Consider the following 23205-nt stretch of genomic DNA (forward strand, 5'->3'; position numbering starts at 1 on the left):
CTTATATTTTTATCCATGCCAAAATATATAATCATGAGTACCGAACATGAATATTTAAAAATGAAAACTAAAAAATCAAATAAAGTTTATTGTATGTTCTTGCTATTGCAGATGTAATCTACATTTCTTTCATTAGTTTAATTTCTCTAAGAATGGATACTAAAAAATGTAAGAAGATTGGTTACTTTACAACTGGTTTCTCCATTAATGACTTTGAATGAATTTAATAATTTTCGATTAAGTTTGACGTTAAACCGAATTAAATATTTAAATTTAATAGTTCATAACTATTATTTCAATTTTTTTTAGAAAAAAATCTGATTAATATATTACTCTAAGAAAATGGACCTCTTATAAATATTTAGTCATAATTTATATTCTATTGAATCTTTAATTCGATTAACATTAAAATTCTTGTCAATATAAGTAAATACAAATTCAAATATATTATAAATAATTTTAAATATTATATAAAAAATTTAATAATATAATTTACATATAAGAATACTTGATGTGTAAATTTCAATATGTTCAAATATGGATGATCACACTAATCAAATTAAATTTACTAGTTTTTCACATTTGAAAAAAAATAGAAGTTATAAAAAAATACATATTTAAAAATAATTATAATTTCATTCACACTTATTAATTAAAAAAAAAGATTTTACTAGTTCTAAAGTTGACTGTTACTTGAACAACTGAAGCATAAAATAAACGAAAAAAATTATGGCAATTGTAATAATAATTTAAATTATAATAATTAGTTAAAATTTGATGTAAAGAGAAATTAAATTAATTTTAATTGATGTAAAAGAAAATTATTACTCTTAATTATCACTTAAATAATTATATTAATTAGTTATTGTTCTAAATAATGTTACTTAAAATATGTTAAAATTTTTTAATTATAGTTAAAAATTATTATAATATTTAATAAGAGATATTATTTCACGTTAAACACTACAATTAAAAATATAATATTTAAACAATTAGTTAAATATCCAACAATGTATAAGACCTAAAAAGCTAATATTTAGTATTTCTGAAAGTTGAGTATTTTTTATTTATTTACATATTTAGATTTGATTATGAACATAATTTCTCAGAAGAAATTAGTTTATAGATCTAACTAAAACTGCCTCTTCATCATCTTTAGGTTTCCCTTCGCAACTTTAAACGTACAACCAATGACTTGCTTAATAAATATTGACCAATATTGATAGGTTTGATATTTTGAGTCAAAATTGTTGTAAAAAGCTCGAGCTTAATATAGAAAATTAATTCTGATAATATTTTCAGTTATTTAATTTTTTAAAACAGTACATATTATAAAAATATTTGAGAAGTAAAAAATAATAAATAGATTTAATTTTTTTTTAATAATAAAGAACATTTGGTTTCAAAAAATTGAACATTAATAGACTAACAAAATTTTTCAACGATTTTGGTGAATTAGACTAAAAAAAACATAAGATGACTAAATCATATCAAATTATAAAAATTAAATTCTAAGTTGAGTAATAAGATATGGCCTAAAACTATAATTTAGCTACTTAATTTTATATCTATTTCTCAATGTAGAAAAGATATGCTACTTCTAACATAGATTTATGATATATATATATATATCATCTACTTATGAAAATATTCACAGCATTGAATTAGCTATTATGTACCACTTCCATAAGCCTTCTTTGTCAGCCAAATTCATCATTTTTTACTATCTTGAAAATGAACTCACGTCCTTTGGACGGGTTCGGGTCGTCGTTTGAAATGAATTTTTTAACTACCTCGAAGTGATCATTATCGGAATAAGCATATCTCCGTGAGTTACCCAGTTCACAAAGATCTCGGAGAATTCGGCCGGGATACCATCAAAAGTGAGTTCGGATGTGGTTCGATACCCTCCCTAAACAAAAAGCAGGAGAAACATCAAATGGATCTAAAATCATGTACTTGATACCTCTTTGGGTCGATAAAAAAACACAAGAATGATGAATGGAACTCTTTCAGATGTGGTAATTTACAGGGATGAAGCTAAAAAAATTGCTGTAAGGGCGGCTAGAGATAAATCATAAATTATTAAGAAGGCCAAAGTGCAATTTTACCATTATACTAACATGTAATTTCATAAAAATCTAAGAGGACAAATGAAAATCTACCATTTTTGGGGGACCAAGGCCACTGCCTGCCCCCCTTTGCCATTAGCTCATATCAGTTAATCAGTCATTAAACAACTATTTACTGACCTTTATGCTTGAACCAGACTCACTTGAAGATGTTGCAATTTCGGTTTTTAGTTCCACACCAATGTTTTCAGAGAATGGACCTGTTGTTGACCTGCAAGCAATAATACAGACTCATTTACGAGATGACAATGCAGTCAAATGAAGGTCTTCGAAAGCAAGAATGGATGCGTAAATTTCCTACAAACGCTGCACATATAGATTTTTCACCACAATTAACCTTATTTTTACCAACATTATTACAGTAAAAGTTGAACATACACAAATGGTAGTTGGCATAATGATCATTCGTTTCCGAAAAAAACATCTGGAAAGTTTTCTGCTTTCTTAAAGTAAGCTCTACTGAAGATGAGATTTAACTACCTGTCACATGTATCATCGTCACATGAATTTCCTGAAGATGAAAGCCAGTCCATATCGAAATTCGTGCAGTTACATTCATCTCCATTTTCATCAAAACATATGCGATTACCTTCGAAAAAATGGTCCATCTCCATATCTCCAAAAAGCTGCTTGCAAGACATTCTGGGAATAAGACTAGAAAACCAGCCCGAGTCAGTTTAATGAAGGTGGTTTGTTACCGTAGTTCCTCGATACAACAACCAAAAAGTTTCAAAATATTAAGATGTTGCCACCTTTAGGATAGCTATAAACTGGAAAATTTGAAGTCCAAAAGCTACTGTTTTATTATATTAACCTTTATGCAGGGGCGTAGACAGGGGGCAGTGCCAAGCCCAAAATAGTAAATTTACCTTGTAACTCCTTTAAAATTTTTAAAAACTATAAGTTAGTATAATGGTAAATTTGCACTTTGGCCCCCCAAAAAATTTATGATTCATCTTTGGTCCCCCTAAGGCAATTTTCTGGCTTTGCTCTAGCCTTTAAGATAGTAAACTTGGAAAAATAGAAAAAAGTGTGTGCACACCTGGAGTAAGAAATTTCTGAAGTTGGCATCTCCGAAGAGGAGTCTGAAAGACCTTGAGTAGCTCCTAAATTTTCAGACAAAGGCTCAAGGTGTCCAACATTTGAAGCAGCCATAGAAGTGTTAGTTCCGTAAAGAATGTTGCCATCAGAGAGTGATCTTTTGAAAGATGGCCTGCAGATATTTGAAATTCATCTCATTAGCAATTTATGCCATATTAAACTGGGATCACAAAACAGCAGCAACATTACTTTCCCGATTGATTAAATCCAAAAGTTGTGTAGTTTCTGAAACATGGTGATAAAATCGTAAGATTTTTAGATTTACAAGCACAACATTGTATATAAAAACATTAGAATATAGTGAAGCATTTGCATATTCTATTCAGAACTACATTTATTAGGCAATACGTAGTATCAAAGAAATAATTTGAACTGGAAATTTTGTATGAAATGTATTTACGACACAGAGATTCGATATATACTTTGCATACTCGTCGGAATTAAGACCATGACTTCCAACAGTATAGTGCTGGTCTGAATCCAATTCCCAGAGTGCTGGTTTACCTTGTTGTGGCTGAAAGTGACCCAAGAACCTGCATAGCATAATGCAATTTTCTAGGAGTGTTATCCATCATGATCCGTATGAACTACGAGTGCGTTTGGTAGCACATGGCAGTGTGGTGGAGGGACTCCCCACACACTGAGCGCTCCGTGTTATCGCACATCCCTAAGTATCATACATCAAAACTGCGATTTGCAAGACACTAAAAGATTTCCTGTCATAAGCCACTAAAGGCATACCATATACGAAGAACGAGGCTAGTTTTTATCTTACAAATTAATGGCTCTTTGCTTCTCTGCATCCAAGTATGCGTTCCTATAGTAACGTTGCAAAGTTCTAAAGAACTCCTGGGACTGAGTTGCTGCTTTCCATTGACCTCTCATTTGGCAAAATATCTGTTTAACACAACCAGTGCAGAATAATATAATATACTCTGAACCTAAGACTTTAAGGTTCCAGTAAAAGAAAAAACTCATGATACTCCTGGCCAGGGGCCCGGGGGGGGGGGTGGGGGACAGGCAGTGGTCTTGGCCCCCACAAAAGTGAAAAATTCTTTATATAGTCCCTTTAGATTTTAGGAAATTACTAGTATAATGATAAAATTGCACTTTGTCCACAAAAAAAATGTATTCATTTTTGGCCCCCCAAAGCAATTTCTCAGCTTCGCCCCTGCTCCGGGCTAGCCACTCCATGTTACTACTACCCCAAGGTTTAAAGTCTTATGCTAACATCTTAAAACCCTAAAAGGTACATTAATAGCATGGATGGAACATATATTAATTGGTTTTATTATCATCAATTTCTTTTGGGGTGACTAAAAAAGGTCCCAAAATGTTTAAGAAGAATTACCTTGTTGTGTGCTGCAGACCCACCATACTGTAGAGCAAGTGTGTCACCCATTTCTTCATAAACTGTCATTAATTCATCGACCAAAGGACTATTTTGATCAATGGTATGGGATTCTATGAAGCTCATAGCATGGAGCTGGCGTCCAAGAGCCATCAATCCATGGGCATACTGCGCAACATTTGTTCGATCTAGACAATCAATGCAGTTCGTTCTAAGGACTCCATTTTGAAACATGGGTGGTTTTACATTCTCACTAGAGTTCTGTTTATCGTTACCAGCATCCTTTCCCAATTTCTCATCATTTTGCCTGAAATAAATAGTTAACATGGATAATCTAATAAGCATCAGCAAACCAATATAGCAAATACCTAAAAGGCTATATTTTTCAATAAGGAAGCAAATGAAAGAGGGACAAACAGCATGTAAGTTTAAGACATTTGTAAATGATGTGCATGCTATTGTAATTACAAGTTGAGATAATTCATGACATAAAGGGCACAATAAACAGATATTTTTTTATCAAATAAGTAGTAACATAAAGATAAGGAACTCTACAGTTTATATTTGAAAATTGAACTTTTAACAAAGAAGGAAGAAAAATATTACTTACAGGATCGTGAAAACATGATTTAATAATGTACAAAACTTACACTAAGCAAGATAAATTCAGCAACCCCTCTGGTCTACAATTTGGTGTAACTTGACAGTAAAAGATTCCGGTTAAGTTTAATGCATAATCAGCCACTCTGCTCAGAACTGCAACTGACTTTGTAGCTCTGCAGAAAAAGATCAAGTAAGTGAACCATTGTATAAAAGATCAGTAAGCAAGAATTTTGCAAAAGCAAGGGGATTAGGGGACATAAAAGTACTTTCTGGAGTGTCGACTCAGGTCCCAGTGAAGGAACCTCAGACGGTCCTCCTCGGTTAAACTATTATTGAGAAATCTGATGGAATTTGCAAACTCAGCACGTAGAATAGTTTCACGAGGTTTCTTCTCACACCTCTGTTAATCACCGGAACAGAAAACAGAACAAATCAGGAAACCACTGCAGATAGAAAAAGAAACATCACAAAGTTTATGGAAGCTAATACACACTTGGCACAAGGCCTACCTTTATCAAATTCAATATGATTATTGGATTTCCATATCTCCTTACAAGATTTTCAAAATGTAGTCTTGTGGCATCATAATTTGGATCCTTCTTTGATACTGGAAACAAATGAAGAAATTAAGAAAATTTATAGTAGTTAGCACGTAAAACTACAGATTTGTGGCTCTTGGTGCATTGTTAAACAAGAACGAATTCATACATATAATATCAGGTCTCAAATTCAAACGTGAAGTTTCCTGCGACCAGAAAAGTGGGATAGAGCCTCTATTCTGGACAACAGAACTTATTTGTGTGGGGCAGCCTTCAGGAACATCTTCAAACACAATTTGTTCAGTCTCAACATCATTTGCTACTCTACCTTTCTCATTCACACCACGTTTCAGATATCTATGCAATAGAAGAGAAAAAAGAAAAGTGAGTTCATTTTTTGAATCAAGAGCAACAACAGAAGTAGGTGAAAAAAAAGGTTTATCTATAATATGAAAGGAGCAATTACAGTTCTAAGTAACTGAAGCATACACATAACAAGGTAAAATCTCAAACCATTTGACAATGGAAAATAGCAAAAGAGTTAATTTTCCCAATGAATTGTGGACCAAAGGAAATGGCTAAGGGCAGTTCTAACTAATCCAGCAGAAATTTAAATCAGTAGCTAGTAAAGCATCTAAACCTTGTTCCAGCATAATGTCGGGAACGTCTTGCAATGAGAGTAAACATAAAGTCCCTGCCAGACACTGAAAGTTTGACCTGGATCTCAAAGTAGGGAATAATGAATGTTAGATCAAAACTTTAAAACCATGAATCAAAAGGAAATAATAATTCTAGCAAACATGTATGGCAAAAGTTTGAAAGTGAGAACCTGCATTGTTTAACTGCTATAGTAAATTTTAAGGTGGCTAAAGTTATAAGAAAGCGCTTTGTAAATGGGTTATTTATACTCTTAAAGTTATTGACCATGGAACTCTGTTTAATAAGACAGAACTGAAGAAATTATAAATTTGATAATTAGTTCAAAAATGAGGATTTAACAAATAAAAATACCAGTTTGTAAATGCAAAGCAACACATCGAATTCGAAAGCTATTCCATACCAGAAAACATCCACAGCCGCTGAAAATGGTATGAAAGTTTAGGGTTATCAAGATTCCTCTAGAGCAACATGTTTTATACGTTAAACAATCCATAGAGATGGAAACGGAAAGAAAATAATATAACTACTTCAACTTAACCATCTTCCTCCAAATCCTTACTGCCCTTTTTCACTTATCACTAACAAATAAGAAGCCTAAAGTGTATCATACCTGCTTGAAAAAGCCATATGCCAAAGCAACAGTCCACAGAGTATTATTGAGATTATTCCGGATTCCGCGAGTTAAGAACTCATTCCAGACAAACATTGTTTCATAGTGACCTAGTCCTGTCTCATTCTTACATAAATTTCTTTGAAGACTATCCATGACATTGTATGAGTAGCTGAAAAAGAAGTCTTTCGTAAGATCCACTGCGCAAAGGAGCTTCTTATATCTAGTTCCACAAGTAAAAAGAAGAAGAAAAAGGGCAACCCACGTTAATGCATGTTTAGTCATTATTTTAAGGAACAAATGAAATGAAACAATTACTTAAACTATAAATTTTAACTGGGAAATAAAAGAGAGTAATTTCCCCCAGAAACCCTGATGAACGTTGTTTCATTCAGCATGTTATACTAACATGACACAACAATGAAGTTTGTCCCTGTACATATGCAGGAAATGGTCTTACAAAAGGAGGAAGAAGACTCAAACCAGAAGAAGTGCTTTAGATAATTTCAAGTTGCATGGGCCCATGTCAATGATATAACATGAAGGAATTATCAGAAAAATAGCACAGAAATACCTCCACACCTTCTACTTTTAAAAGAGAACTCCAGAAATCAATTATAGCCCCAGAGATCATAATTAATTGAGAATAAAATAAAATAACGAGAAAATAACATGATTACATCTAAATACAATGGGCAACGGATACTTTCAGTGCTAATCTCATAGTGTATCCTAACTTCTGTGCTAGTCTCATATGTCTCCTGATAAGTACCAAGTACATTATACATTTACATGCAGAATTGGCAAAAGACCTCTTTTCATTCTTAGAATAAGCCACATTGGACTGGTCAGGAGAATTAGAAATTGGAATCATCTCGCTCTTTGTAACGGCATAGATGTTATGGCCACAAATTGAACCAATCTTCCTTCTCTTCTTGATCAGCAGCATGTAATAAGGCCCCAAAAATTTTACAAATCCTATATTAATTGGGAGAACATTAGCTTATACTGAAAAGGACAGAGAGAAAGTTGGAGAACCTGACATATATAACATACCAACGATTCCATAACAAGCTGTAACAAAATTAAGTCCACCTGTGGACCTGTTTCCATCATGTATCCGTCTTAACAGATCAAAGCATTCAAATTCTGAGTATGTTGTAGGATCTTCAAGAATGGTTAGTTCAGATGAATCTAGTCGATGAATCTTTAGTACCCTCCAAACAGTTTGGTTCTTATCTCTTCCGATCATATAGAAATTCTGTTGCACACCAGGAAAATACAAATGTTGCATTAATATTGTGTAATGGAAATGGAAACACCATTTATTAGCTCAAAGAAATTTTGAGGGGAAAGGAAAGAGATATTAAATCAAAAGCAGCTCTTATCTATTCCTATCAGCACCATAGCGAAAATGGGAAAACAACAACATTGTCTGATCATCTAGGATCTGTTCAAGGCATAAGGACTTTTTCTATACCAAGCAAGAACATGCTTGTCATCTCCAAAGTACATTAACAAATAACAATCCCAGCCATAACCTCCGACACAATCAACCTACTTTATCAAATTAAAAACAGTCTAACATTTCATAGGAGATGATTGCATTTAAAGAGAAATTGTACACAGAAGTAAACCCGACCACAAAAATACCTACACTCATAAGCCTATTTATTAAATGAAGACTTCACCTTGTTAAGTTTAAATTAGAACACTGAAAAGTTCGAGCGGAGAAAAAACTAAAGAATTCTAATGCAAAATTTAATCCCTATGATAATAACAAGCACTGATTTTTATTTTTTTTAAACAATGCCTACTAAAGAATTCTAAAACATACTTGTGTGCTCGCACCCACTTGCTACGGATTGCTACAATATCAATTGTGCCAATAGAGCCATTGAGCAACAAGCAGGAATGTTGAAACAGGTAAATTGCTTACTTAAACTTCGTATTGCGAATTAAAAAAAAAAAAAAACGGGTTCAACCTCACAAAATACGATACCACAACTAATCAATCATCCATTTAGTAAAAAAATCAAATTTCATTTAAGAAACAGAAAATTCAAATAATTCCAATATCAAGCTAACAAGCAAATCATTGACCAGCTTTCAAACCTAAAGCTAAAATTCATAATATATTCTCAAAAAAATTTCACTTCCTTTTATAAATGAAAGAATTTGGATAAAAAAATCGCCAAAAAAACAGCATAAAGGAGAGAAGAGCTTTAGCGTGAAAAACATATAATCAACTTCAATGATTAAAACTAACAATTCAAAATTCTCAAATCAATATCCGTATACGCATTAAAACAAATACACAAGCATACGAACACTGTACAAAAAATAATATACATACATATGTATATTTGTGTGTGAATACATATAGAGGAAATATACCGAGCATGTCGAATATAATCCGAATTTCTGCAAATAACAAGGATTCGAGTCGGGTCCACCATTACTGTAATTCTCGGCTGCCATTTAAGGATCCTGATTCCCGAGCTTCGAAGCTCCGGTTCACTCAATGCACAGATCACCAAAAAACCGCCAAAAATAGTTACAAGAAAAACAAAAACTCTATTGCTTTATAATGTTCGAACTGTATATATATAATATATATATGCAGATAAAAATCAGAAAATCAGAATTTTTTTTTTTTAAATTGGAGAAGAAGGAGGAGGCAGAGCTCTGATGGAGACTGTAAACTCAGAAAGTAACAAAAAAATGATTATGAGAAAATATTATTTTCTAAAATTAATAAAAATAGGAGAAAATGTAGGGGTATTCCCGTCAATAGAAATCTCCGTTTTTCGGCTTTTTTTTTTCCTTTTGCCTTTTTTGTTTGGTTTAATGATTGGTTTGACGAGTAATGGCTCGTCAATAGAAATTATTATAACTAGTCCACATTTTTACATATATTTAGTAAAATTAACGTCGAGACCTGTATTAAAAGTTTGATTAAATTTTATTTTTTATTTAAAAAAATAGTAAATTAATCATTGTATATTAAATCAAAGAGTCAAGTAGCCCTTATAATCGCAATTTTTATTCAGTTCTATTGTTAAAAATCAACATAATTGATGTAAAAATTAGATAATTACATATGGTGTGTCACGTATACCTCATGTTGATATATAGGGACCAGTTTTTAATTATAGATATAAATGGAACTTTTAACGGTATAAGAATTAATTTTCTCATTTTTTGAATAGAAAGAGAAAATGCAATCTAACTCCTATATATTTTTAATTGGTTAAAATATACTCCAAATCCTCGTATTCTTCATACATTTGAGATTTAGTCACTCTCTTTTACAGATTTTAAAATGCAAATTCAATCATTCTCTTAAATTCGTTAGTCTGATATTTTGGAACAGAAAATTTTTAACGATGTTAACAATTAAATTCTTGATTTTAAATGCAAAAGGTAAATGAACTAAATTTCTTAAAATAAAAGTATAGGTATCAAAATTTAAATATAAGAAGAGTAAAGGGGCTTTTAACCTTTTTAATATTATATATATTTAAATATGTTCATATTAAATTAATTTCAATAAATATATTATTGATATGATATTTAAAATATTTTTTTTCGAACTATTAAAATAACTATTTTAAGAGTAAATATGATATTTGAATTTGTATTAAATACTATCTAATTTGAATAAATTTTTAGAAGTTATTTAGTATTATTTTAGATATTTTAGATAATACTTAAATATAATAATTATTTTTAATATTATAAAAATAAAAATATTTTTAAAATTTTTAAATATATGATGTTGAAATAAATTTTAAAATAATAAATTATAAAAGTGATTACGTCACTAAATAATTGACTCTTAAAAATATTGAAAACTTAAAATATTAAATTTTTAAAAAAATAATTAATAATAAATAAGTTGGTAAAATAGTGTTTGAAAGTGAAATCTTGTTAAAATAAAACAAAATTATGACTAACTGGAAAAAGGAAAAAAATATATAATAAATCAATATTTTTCAAAACTTTACCTAAAAAGTAAAATTTAATTGATTGCAACATTAATTAAATTTATTGTCCATTAAATCATATATGGAATAAAAAAATATGTTTAAATCTTCGGTTGATATGTATTTCAGATTCAATCTCTAATTAATCTTTATTCCTTATTTTCTATAAAGAAATATTAAAATTATCATTTAATTTTATGGAAAATATTAAATTATGCTTATTGATGTCAATTTGGAATTTATGATTTTTTTAAATTTAAATTTAAATTTAATTTATTTTGATTGATATCAATCAAATCATTTAAATTTAAATTTTGTATAGAATAATACAAAATATTTAAAAAATAAGTTTAAAATAATTTTAAATCTTGCTTTATCACATGTACCCTTTATCTTCTCCCCTAAATGTATTACAATTTTATTCTCATTATAGGTTCTAGTTATATCTTTTTCTTCTTTTTTACATAATGTCATATTAATCGAGCTCATATTCTTTTATATTGATAATAATGTCCATACTAATTGAGCTAAGACTAAATCGATAAAAAGGGATTTAAATATTGAATATTTGAAGACACAAAACCACTTACTTAACATTTATTTTAAATTTACACCCAAGTCATTTATGTTTAAAATGTTTTGTTTTAGTCACTTACGTTATTATTTTATTACGCAGTAGTCACTCTGCCGTTAAGTTTCATTACCTACTTGACGACAATCCTACATGGTAGCCCAAATAGATTTTAAATGCCAACTTGGATGTCCAACTGAGATGAGAATAGTTTTTTCAGTCAAAATAGAAAAGAAAATTGAAAGAAAAATGAGACGAATGATTTTCTTTTTTATATAATTAATTAAATTTATTTAATTAAAAACTTATTTTCGCTTAAATTGGACATTCAAGTTGACATTTAAAACCCATTTAGACTGCTACGTAGGATTGCCATTAGAGAGGTAACAGAGCTTAACAACAGAGTAACCACCTCGTAACAAAACGATAACGTAAATAACTAAAATGTAATCTGAGATAAACAGAAGTGACTATTTTTAAAATTTATCCTTTATTTTAAATTGAAAATAATATTTAAATAAAAAATTATTAAACCAATTAATAAATTATTTTTAAAATTTGAGGATAGACATGAACGAAAAGCAAAAATGGCTTGTGATGATCTTTGCATGAAAATTAAACAAACCCCTAACATGGGGCTTAGCTATTTCCAACGTCACAACCTTTTTTTTTAAATTAAATTATTTTTCTCAGATAAAGACAAATTTTTAATTTTAACACTTTTTAAAAAAGTTAAATAAAAAATTTACATTTATTAATCTTTATGTTTAATCACAAGAAAGAAATAAAAGAAATTTAAAAAAAAAGTCGACAGTGAAATAAAATAGACTATGGGGGAAAGCGAAGTGGCCAAAATTCAACGTGGCAATGATCTGTGGCGTAGCTGGGGACAGCTGGCATTATGACGTGTGCAAATGTGGATGTTTTACTTGCGAGGCACGTGATATTGTGCTGTTTCTTCTTTGGATTAACTATGCCGATCGTCCTTAAACTATTCATTATGTTTCAAATTGATCCTTGAATTTTATAAAATTCTCAAATTAAAGCTATTATTTGAATTAGATCTTTTCATTAGTTTAGTTTTTTGGTTTTAGTTGTAAGTGTCCGTTTGAGTCTAATGTGGTTTTGTTTTTAAATATGTTTAGGGTCAAGGGCAAAATTAGACATTTTACAATAGTGGGCCAAAATTGAATTGAAAAAAATTGAGAAGGGCCAAAAATAGAAATATTATCATATTTTATTTATAACATTATAAATTTCAATGGTCTAAAACATAATTCCACCAAATCAAGGAATGCTAAGGCCTCAACTTGCTCCCTTGGTGTCAACTATAACCCCTGTTAAAGATTGCTTAGTCAAGTGATAGCATGTTCCCATTAATGATCTATATGTCATTAAGTTGAGTCATACAAGTTGCACATTATTGAGGGGAATCGACTATTTTGAGAGAAATTTTTGAAGTATCATCCGTCAGGTAGTTGATGCTACCCTCAATAACTAAAGGTATTATCTCGTGTTGGGATTTTGCTTCTCGACTCCATAGAGAGCCCTATGGGTTCATAAAGTGGGAGCACATTCGGTTGGTGGAGGTATGTACCTGTAGGAGAGGTAGAACATTAATCATAGAGAACACACGTGTGGGATTCAAACCACCAACGAATGCATAAGTCGCATTTTTCTTGGGAGCATAGTACCACTTGGGCAAGCACTATGGAGCACTCTCGCTGGGTGAACTCGTTAAACCTCTCAAAAGAGTAAGAAATTAAAATCCCAACAAAGACAATACCAAACTTGTTAATAGAGGCAAAGTTAGAAAATTTTTCTTGGGGACAAAATTAAGTTGTATAATTTTATGAGATTTAAAATACAATTTCATCACTTTTGGAGGGTCAGAGTGTAATTTTATCATGTATTAACTTATAATTTTATAAAAAATTACATGGCCAAACTTAAATTTTCTATTTCAGGAAGGACTAGGCCCTGCTAGCTCCCCTGCAGTCACCCCTACTTGTTGGTGCACCCTCAACCTATGAACCAGTAAGATTCTCGAAAAAGTCAGGAAATATCAACAAAATACATACAACTAAATAAATATTTTACAATATATTAAATCTAAATTGATATTTAACACCAAAAATTACTAATAGACTAATAAAATGAAGGGATTAAATTAAAATATTTTAAAATTTAGGGACTAATTTAAAATATTGACTTAATATAGTTTATAAAGGAAGTTAACCTTTTTGTTGTATTTTTCTTGAGCCGACAGTGACGCCCCTTGTCCACCACGTGATTGGTTTAAATGCCTGAAACAAGTTTACAACACAGAGCACGTGCATTGTCGGGTTGTACACTCGCAGGTGTTCTTGGATGCCTACACTATCGCTTTCCTTTTTTACGTTAAAATGCATTTTTAGGATAAATTTCAAAATTGGTCCTCAAATTTCAAAAATTTTTATTTTAAGCACCAAAAATAAAAGAATTGCAAAAAGGGTACCATCGACAAAATGTTTTCATTTTGATCACTTGTCTGTTAATTTGGGGTTAGGCAATGTTATATTATTCATTAATTTTAGTTATCTAATTTAATAAATTTTTATTTTAGTCGCTCATTTTATCTTTTTAATTTTTATTATTTTTTAACTTTTTTGGTAAAAGGGGAAATTTTAGGTTTTATAGAGATAAACTTGAATTTTTACATGAAAAAAGCATTTTATTTTATTTTTTATTTTTAGAATTAATTATAGTTTTTAATAAAAGGGAAAAACTGGGTTCTATAAGAAATTACTTTATATTTATAGGAAAAAATTATTTTATTTTAATTTCCTTTTTTTTGTTCTTCTTTAGAATTAATTTAAGCTTTTTTTCAATAAAAATAGAAAATTTTGAGATTTTTACAAGAAATCGAGTTATAAGAAAAAAAAATTAAAATTTATTTTTGCAGCTAAATAACTTAATTTTCCGTAAATCACAAGTCTCCCCATTTTCCTAAAAAATAAAAAAATAAAATAAATTACTGAAATGAAAATTTATTAAAAATTAAGTGACTAAAATGAATATAGGATAACATTGCGTAACCTCATAATAACAACGAGTAATCAAAATGAAAATGATTTTATGACCACAGTGCCCCTTTTGCAAATTTATTATTATCAACTTCCAAAATGATAACTTATGAAGGTTAAGTGAGGCTACCTTTTTTCTAAGCTTTGGAGGGTTTAATTAAAATATTTAAAATTATAAGAAATTCATTAGAATTGTTAAAGTTTAATTAAATCTTTTAAAAATTTCAGAAAATTAATAAAAAAATTTAAAAATTTTAGAGGATCAAATTAAAATTTTAAAAAAATCTAATATATTGAGGACCAAAGCCCTCTCTAGCTCCTACTACATTCGGCTACTGAGTAATTAACATTAGAAGTATTTTAACGGTTTTGGACAAAAATTAAATAAATTGATAAGTGGAGTAATTATTTTGTAACTCTTTAAACTTGAGTGATTTAACAAGAAATTTTTTAATAGTTGGGTGACCATTTATGTAGTTTTCCCTTTGATTTATTTATACATTTTAATTTTATTACTAGAAAACCCTTGTCACTCCACTAATAATCATTTAATTTTAATATTTTCATTCACCCGACGTGATAAAATCTAGTACTAATAATGTTGTTAATTGAGATTGTGTCACAAATTAACTCAGACACTTAGGATTGATGACAACATTATGATAAATATTTGCATTCATTTAGTATTTTTACTATGATATATTCATGTGTTTCAATTTCGTTTTACTTACAATTTAATATTTTTTTTTGTTTTAATACCGTACATATTTTATGTGTCATTATTAGTAGTAGTTAGTTTATAACCATAAGTTTCATTATTTATCATATGTTATTTTTAAAAACATATTTGTGTTCTAAATACTTGGTTTTCTCACGCATACGCATGTGATAGAGTTTCTAGTACATATCTAATAATAGAAAGTTTTTTATATAAAAAAATAATTAAACATTTTTAATTCTGTTAATAGTTTGTGAGAATTGGATCAAATCAAAATTTCTTATATAAAATTGCATGTTAGACCAAAGTTAATGTATAGCTTTGAGATTTATCCCTTTAATAAAATTTTATATACTACAAATAAAATATATACTGGTAACAGGATGAACTGGCCAATATATATTTGAATTAAATTTTGAATGAACCGTTTGGAACTAATTAAGTTGGACTAAAAACCAATTGAATTAATTTTATCTATTTTTAAATTTTTTATGACTTTTAAATAATTAATTTAATTAGAACCGGCACCAATGATTTAAATGATTCAACAACTACCATTACAGAAAACTTGATTGCTTTTACCAAATGGGAAATAATGGTCATTTTTAATTACTAAATATAAACTTTTTTTCTCCAAATTATTAAATATATAATTGTTATTTAATCAAATATTAACAAATATAAACATATTAAACTATAAAGACATTTACATTATTATTTAATTATATAAAAATTATAATTACAAAAAATTATAATTACAAAAATAACCTCATAAAAAACAATATAAATAAATATTAAATGAAAAATAAGAACCCAAATTTTAATATAAAATCATAAACTATTAAATTCAATTCAATTGACCTCATATTTTCTCCTTTACTCGTAAATAATGTAATCTTCAAAACACTAAACTTAACTTGAAAATTTCTACTTGAGTAATGAGATTTTGAGTTATTTGCTTCACTTTCATATTTAATTTCCTGTTTTCGTTATACTTTACCATCATTTGAAACCCTAAATAGTGTAAATTTTTTTATTCTTTAAATTAATTAGGGTTTCAATTGTTTTTGCATTCATCTAATTACCATTTTGTGATAACATGAATGAATATCTAATATTTTTCATAATGTTCATTTGTTTAGAATTCTGATTAGAAATAATGAGTCGTCCAAATAGGGTTGCAAGTTGGGGTTGAGATGATTCCTAATACATGGCTTCGCGTGGGATCGAGAATGTGGAATTCCACATATTATGACCCGTCTGTGGTTGATGCTAGATTTCCTTTGGCCGGACAGAATCAATCATTTTGTCCCGTAAATGAACAAGCTGCGAGTCATGGTTATCTTCCTCCGCTTTCTTTACAAGAATCGCAGGCAGACAGTAATAATCGGTTGAATCGAGCTATCCAACGGAAGGTTTTACTTGCTTATATACAGTACAAGAATTCAGCGGCAGTTTCGGGGAATGACGCTCCGGCTTGGTTTGCGAACTATTTGCATTCGACTATCTGCTGTCGATATGCCTGTAGATGCACCAAATTCTTCTCACTTGCATCCCATTATGACGGCTGTCATGATGCTAGATGTGACATTTGCAACACTGTTGGGTATACTGATGTGGTCGATACATTCCATCCTCACTTTGAACATGTAGAAGGAGGTAGTGGAGACTCTGGCCAGCCCACATATTGTAGTTCAGAAGCCATGCAACCTTTGCCGAAGCGTTTGAAGCTGGAAAATCCTACTGCTCCTGTATCTTATAATTCTGAGGCAGGCGTTGAATTGCTACCAAAGGTTTGAGATGATTCTACCATTGCCAACAGGATGGGTATGAATATGGAGGTGAACACTGAATTGCTACCATATCCTACAGAAGATCCTACAATTGCTAAAGAGATGAACATTGAAATGTTACCAAAGCCTATAGAAGATTCTACAGGTCCTAAAGAGATGGAGGATTGGAGCATGGAATGGATATCAAAGCTTATAGAAGATTCTTCAAATGCTAAAGAGATGGCAGAAAGTTTTCCTGGTCCTCCAGAGGTGGCTATCGCTGGTTATAAAGTGGTGGAAACTGATGGTGTTGGCAGTCATAGAGAAGAGGATATCGGCTTCATAAATGTTATTGATAATGCAAGAGGCCACATGCTTTGCCCAGCTTCTCTGAAGAACTTGCAGCTGGTTGTGAAGAGGGAGAAACATAAGCTTAGTGATCCACTTAAAATTAAAGTAATTTTACATACATTTACATCTTTTTCATGAATAATATTTTAATAGTTTTGTAGTTAAATTTATTAATATAATTATATTTGTAAAATTTTATATCCATCTTATATGTATATGATATCCTTCAAAAATATCACTTATATATATGTATATATACACTATTAATAAAATCTCTGGATGAGTTGGTTATGATTTAAATGTATAAATGAAACTTTAATTTGACTCAATCATACATATTTAAAGAAATAAATACATCAATTTATTTTTATATTGAATAAATTAATTACTTACGTATGCAATATGTAAAAAAAATGATGTTACGTAAGTAAATGCGTTACTAGTTTGTGAGACTTGGATCAGATCAAAAGTTATTGTATAAAATTACACATTAGGCCAAAGTTCATATCTAATTTTGAGATTTATCCCTTTAATAAAACTTTATATACTACAAATATAATATATACTTGTAACGGGATGAACTGGCCAATATATATTCAAATTAGATTTTGAATGAACCGTTTAGAACCAGTTAAGTTGAGCTAAAAATCGATTGAATTAATTTTATCTATTTTTTAAATTTTTTATGACTTTTAAATAATTAATTTAACTAGAATCCAGACCGATCAATTTAATTAGAACCAATAATTTAAATGATTCAGTGACTACGATCATAAAAAAACTTGATTTCTTTTATAGATTAAGATCCTCTCCATTACTTTTTTACCAAATGAAAAATGATTGACCATTTTTAATTATTAAATATAAATAATTTTTTCGAAGTTACTAAATATAAAATTGTTATTTCATCACGTATTAACAAATATAAACATATTTTTTTCGAAAGCAACAAAACATATTAAACTATAAAAATATTTACATTATTATTTAATTACATAAAAGTTATTTATTTAAAAAATTATAAGTACAAAAGTAACCTCATAAAAAGCAATATAAATAAATATTAAATGAAAAAATATTATCCCAAATTTTAATATAAAATCATAAACTACGTACATTCTTCATATTTTTATTTCTCGTATTAAAAAATGTAATCTTCAAAATACTAAACTTAATTTGAAGATTTCTACTTGATTTTCAGTTATCTGTTTCACTTTCATATTTTATTTTATTTTTTCGTTTTTGCTGCTTGTAACTCTCTCTCCTTGTGGTTACTTAGTTGAAGAGTAAGCTTTTTCTTATCACTGCTTACTTCATCGCCATTTGAAACCCTAAATGGTATTTTTAGAGTTTTGTGTAATTTTTTTTGTACTTTAAGTTGACTAGAATTTCTGTTGTTTTCACTTTCATCATCTAATTACCAATTTGTGATAATTTGAATGAATGATTATCTAGTACTTTTTATAATATTCACTCGTGTAGAATTCTAATTGGGTCAAATCAAAATTTCTTATATAAAATTATACATTAGACCAAAGTTAACATACAGTTTTGAAATTTATCCCTTTAATAAAATTTTATATGCTACAAATATAATATATACTTGTAATGAGATGAATTAGCCAATATATATTTAAATTGAATTTTAAATAAATCGTTCAGAACCAATTAAGTTCGACTAAAAACGATTCAATGTAATATTCAATATACTATGATCTTAACAGCAATATTAGTACTATGGACAGTACTATCACATGAAATTTTATTACACATGAAAAAGATATAAGCTTATGTAAAATTACTGAATCACTCCTCAATAATATTTATACACTAATGCAATTTTAAAATTGTGGCTTCTGTTTCTCCCTCTTCATAATCAGCTGCAATTTCTTCAGAGAAGCTGGGCAAAGCATTGTTGAAGTGGCCTCTTGCTGTATCAGTAACATTTATGAAGTCAATATCCTCTTCTCTATGACTGCCAACAGCATCAGTTTCCACCACTTTATAACCAGCGATAGCCACCTCTGGAGGACTAGGAAAACTTTCTGCCATCTCTTTAGCATTTTGAGAATCTTCTATAAGCTTTGATATCCATTCCATGCTCCACTCCTCCATCTCTTTAGGACCTGTAGAATCTTCCATAGGCTTTGGTAACAATTCAATGTTTATCTCTTTAGCACTTGAAGAATCTTCTGTAGGATATGGTAGCAATTCAGTGTTCACCTCCATATTCATACCCATCCTGTTGGCAATGGTAGAATCATCTCAAACCTTTGGTAGCAATTCAACGCCCGCCTCAGAATTATAAGATACAGGAGCAGTAGGATTTTCCAGCTTCAAACGCTTCGGCAAAGGTTGCATGGCTTCTGAACTACAATATGTGGGCTGGCCAGTGTCTCCACTACCTCCTTCTACATTTTCAAAGTGAGGATGGAATGTATCGACCACATCAGTATACCCAACAGTGTTGCAAATGTCACATCTAGCATCATGACAGCCGTCATAATGGGATGCAAGTGAGAAGAATTTGGTGCATCTACAGGCATATCGACAGCAGACAGTCGAATGCAAATAGTTGGCAAAACAAGCCGGAGCGTCATTCCCCGAAACTGCCGCTGAATCCTTGTACTGGATGTAAGCAAGTAAAACCTTCCGTTGGATAGCTCGATTCAACCGATTATTACCATCTGCCTGCGATTCTTGTAAAGAAAGCGGAGGAAGATAACCATGACTTGCAGCTTGTTCATTTACGGGACAAAATGATTGATTCTGGCCGGCCAAAGGAAATCTGGCATCAGCCACAGGTGAGTCATAATATGTCGAATTCGACATTCTCGATCCCATGCAAAGCCATCTATTAGGAACCATTTCGCCCCCAACTTGCAGCCCTAGTTGGAGGATTCCTTATTTCCAATCCGAATTCTAAGCAAAAGAATATTATAAAAAGTATTAGATATTCATTTATGTTATCACAAAAATGGTAATTAGATGAAGCAAAAATAATGGAAACCCTAATTAAGTACAAATATCATTTAGGGATTGAAATGAAGGTGGAGTAAGAATAATGACATAAATCAAATATGAAAGTGGTAACTCAAAATTCATTACTGAACTACAAATCTTCAAGTTAAGTTTAGTGTTTTCAAAGTTACCTTATTTAGGAGGAAATGAGAAAATATGAGAGAGAGAAATATGAGACCAATTGAATTAAATTAACTTGAAGGTTTCTATTTGAGTAATGATATTTTGAGTTTTTTGTTTCACTTTCATATTTGATTTTTTGTTTTGAGTAATAATATTTTTTTATTTTGAGTAATATTTTTTATATTAGTTCACCCATTTGAAACCCTAAATAGCATTATTAAAGTTTTGTGTAAATTTTTTTATACTTTAAATTGATTGGAGTTTGGATTGTTTTCCTTTCATAGTTACCAATTTGTGATAACACTTAAATTTTTCATAATATTCATTTGCTTATATATAATTCTGATTCGACATTAGGAATCCTCCTACTAGGGCTGCAAGTTGGGGGTAAGATGGTTCCTAATAGATTGGTTCGCGTGGGATCGAGAATGTGGAATTCCACATATTATGACCCGTCTGTGGTTGATGCTAGATTTCCTTTGGCCGGACAGAATCAATCATTTTGTCCCGTAAATGAACAAGCTGCGAGTCATGGTTATCTTCCTCCGCTTTCTTTACAAGAATCGCAGGCAGATGGTAATAATCGGTTGAATCGAGCTATCCAACGGAAGGTTTTACTTGCTTACATCCAGTACAAGGATACATTCCATCCCGACTTTGAACATGTAGAAGGAGGTAGTGGAGACTCCGGCCAGCCCACATATGGTAGTTCAGAAGCCATGCAACCTTTGCCGAAGCGTTTGAAGCTGGAAAATCCTACTGCTCCTGTATCTTATAATTCTGAGGCGGGCGTTGAATTGCTACCAAAGGTTTTAGATAATTCTACCATTGCCAACAGGATGGGTATGAATATGGAGGTGAACACTGAATTGCTACCATATCCAACAGAAGATCTTACAAGTGCTAAAGAGATGAACATTGAATTGTTACCAAATCCTATAGAAGATTCTACAGGTCCTAAAGAGATGGAGGAGTGGAGCATGGAATGGATATCAAAGCTTATAGAAGATTCTTCAAATGCTAAAGAGATGGCAGAAAGATCCCCTGGTCCTCCAGAGGTGGCTATCGCTGGTTATAAAATGGTGGAAACTCATGGTGTTGGCAGTCATAGAGAAGAGGATATTGGCTTCATAAATGCTATTAATAATGCAAGAGGCCACTTCAACAATGCTTTGCCCAGCTTCTCTGAAGAACTTGCAGCTGGTTGTGAAGAGGGAGAAACATAAGCTTAGTGATCCACTTAAATTAAAGTAATTTTACATACATTTATATCTTTTTCATGAATAATATTTTAATAGTTTTGTAAATTTATTAATATAATTATATTTGTGAAATTTTATATCCACCTTTTATATATATATATATATGATATCCTTCAAAAATATCACACATATTGAATGAGTTAGTTATAGTTTAAATGTATAAATGAAACTTTAATTTGATTTAATCATATATATTTAAAGAAATAATTAAATACATCAATTTATTTTTATATTAAATAAATTAATTACTTACGAAATGCAATATGTAAAAACAAAATGATGTTAAGTAAGTAATTGTGTTAATAGTTTGTGAGACTTGGATCAGATCAAAATTTATTGTATAAAATTACATATTAGGCCAAAGTTCATGTATTATTTTGAGATTTATCCCTTTAATAAAATTTTATATACTATACAAATATAATATGTACTTGTAGCGGGATGAACTGGCTAATATATATTTGAATTAGATTTTGAATGAACCGTTCAGAATCAGTTGAGTTAAAAATCAATTGAATTAATTTTATCTATTTTTTTAATTTTTTATGACTTTTAAATAATTAATTTAACTAGAACCCGGACCGATCAATTTAATTGGAATCAATAATTTAAATGATTTAACGACTAGAGTTATAAAAAACTTGATTTCTTTTATGGATAAGTTCCTCTTCATTACTTTTTTACTAAATAAAAAATGATTGACCATTTTTAACTATTAAATATAAATATAAAATTGTTATTTCATCACGTATTAACAAATACAAACATATTTTTTTCGAAAGCAACAAAAATATTAAACTATAAAAATATTTACATTATTATTTAATTACATAAAATTTATTTATTTAAAAAATTATAAGTACAAAAGTAACCTCATAAAAAGTAATATAAATAAATATTAAATGAAAAATTATTATCCCAAATTTTAATATAAAATCATAAACTACGTAAATTTTTCATATTTTTATCTCTCGTATTAAAAAATGTAATCTTCAAAATACTAAACTTAATTTGAAGATTTCTACTTGATTTTAAGTTAACTGTTTCACTTTCATATTTTATTTCTCCTTGTGGTTACTTAGTTGAAGAGTAAGTTTTTTCTTATCACTGCTTACTTCACCGCCATTTGAAACCCTAAATGATATTTTTAGAGTTTTGTGTAATTTTTTTGTACTTTAAGTTGACTAGAGTTTTTTTTTTCTCGATAACGGTAGAACACTACCATAAAGAAATAACGCATACAAGAAACATACCAACCCCCAGTCACAAACAAACAAACAGCCCCGAAAACCAAGACCAACTCACAAAACAGAGTCCACCCCCACATCAATACAAAC

General features: G+C 29.9%; 1 protein-coding gene across 2 annotated transcripts; it reads right to left on the minus strand.

Annotated features, from left to right (window-relative positions):
- Positions 1–1536: 1536 nt before the first annotated feature.
- Positions 1537–9726, minus strand: LOC107960283 (phosphoinositide phosphatase SAC2). 2 transcript variants are annotated; one of them, XM_016896595.2, is made up of 16 exons: positions 9394–9726; positions 8053–8257; positions 7809–7974; positions 6997–7219; positions 6367–6443; positions 5896–6083; positions 5697–5794; positions 5454–5587; positions 5235–5360; positions 4585–4891; positions 4009–4130; positions 3656–3766; positions 3175–3345; positions 2613–2786; positions 2253–2343; positions 1537–1912 (listed from the first exon to the last, which is right to left on the minus strand). In XM_016896595.2, exons 1-16 carry the CDS (start codon positions 9475–9477, stop codon positions 1790–1792), a joined length of 2400 nt encoding a protein of 799 aa, XP_016752084.2. In that variant the 5' UTR covers positions 9478–9726; the 3' UTR covers positions 1537–1789. The 2 variants fall into 2 exon arrangements, with proteins under 2 accessions (XP_016752084.2, XP_016752085.2); XM_016896596.2 differs by having other exon boundaries at positions 6997–7168; positions 9394–9716.
- Positions 9727–23205: the final 13479 nt, after the last annotated feature.

The sequence above is a fragment of the Gossypium hirsutum genome, chromosome A06 (genome assembly GCF_007990345.1).
Source record: "Gossypium hirsutum isolate 1008001.06 chromosome A06, Gossypium_hirsutum_v2.1, whole genome shotgun sequence".
NCBI lineage: Eukaryota > Viridiplantae > Streptophyta > Magnoliopsida > Malvales > Malvaceae > Gossypium > Gossypium hirsutum.

Coding starts and splice junctions, on each gene's coding strand:
- LOC107960283 (XM_016896595.2), bottom strand. CDS start 9,477: ATGGCAGCCGAGAATTACAGTAATGGTGGACCCGACTCGAATCCTTGT. Junction 4,131..4,584: donor GGTCTGCAGCACACAACAAG/GTAATTCTTCTT, acceptor TGTGTTAAACAG/ATATTTTGCCAAATGAGAGG. Junction 3,767..4,008: donor AAGCAAAGAGCCATTAATTT/GTAAGATAAAAA, acceptor TATGCTATGCAG/GTTCTTGGGTCACTTTCAGC.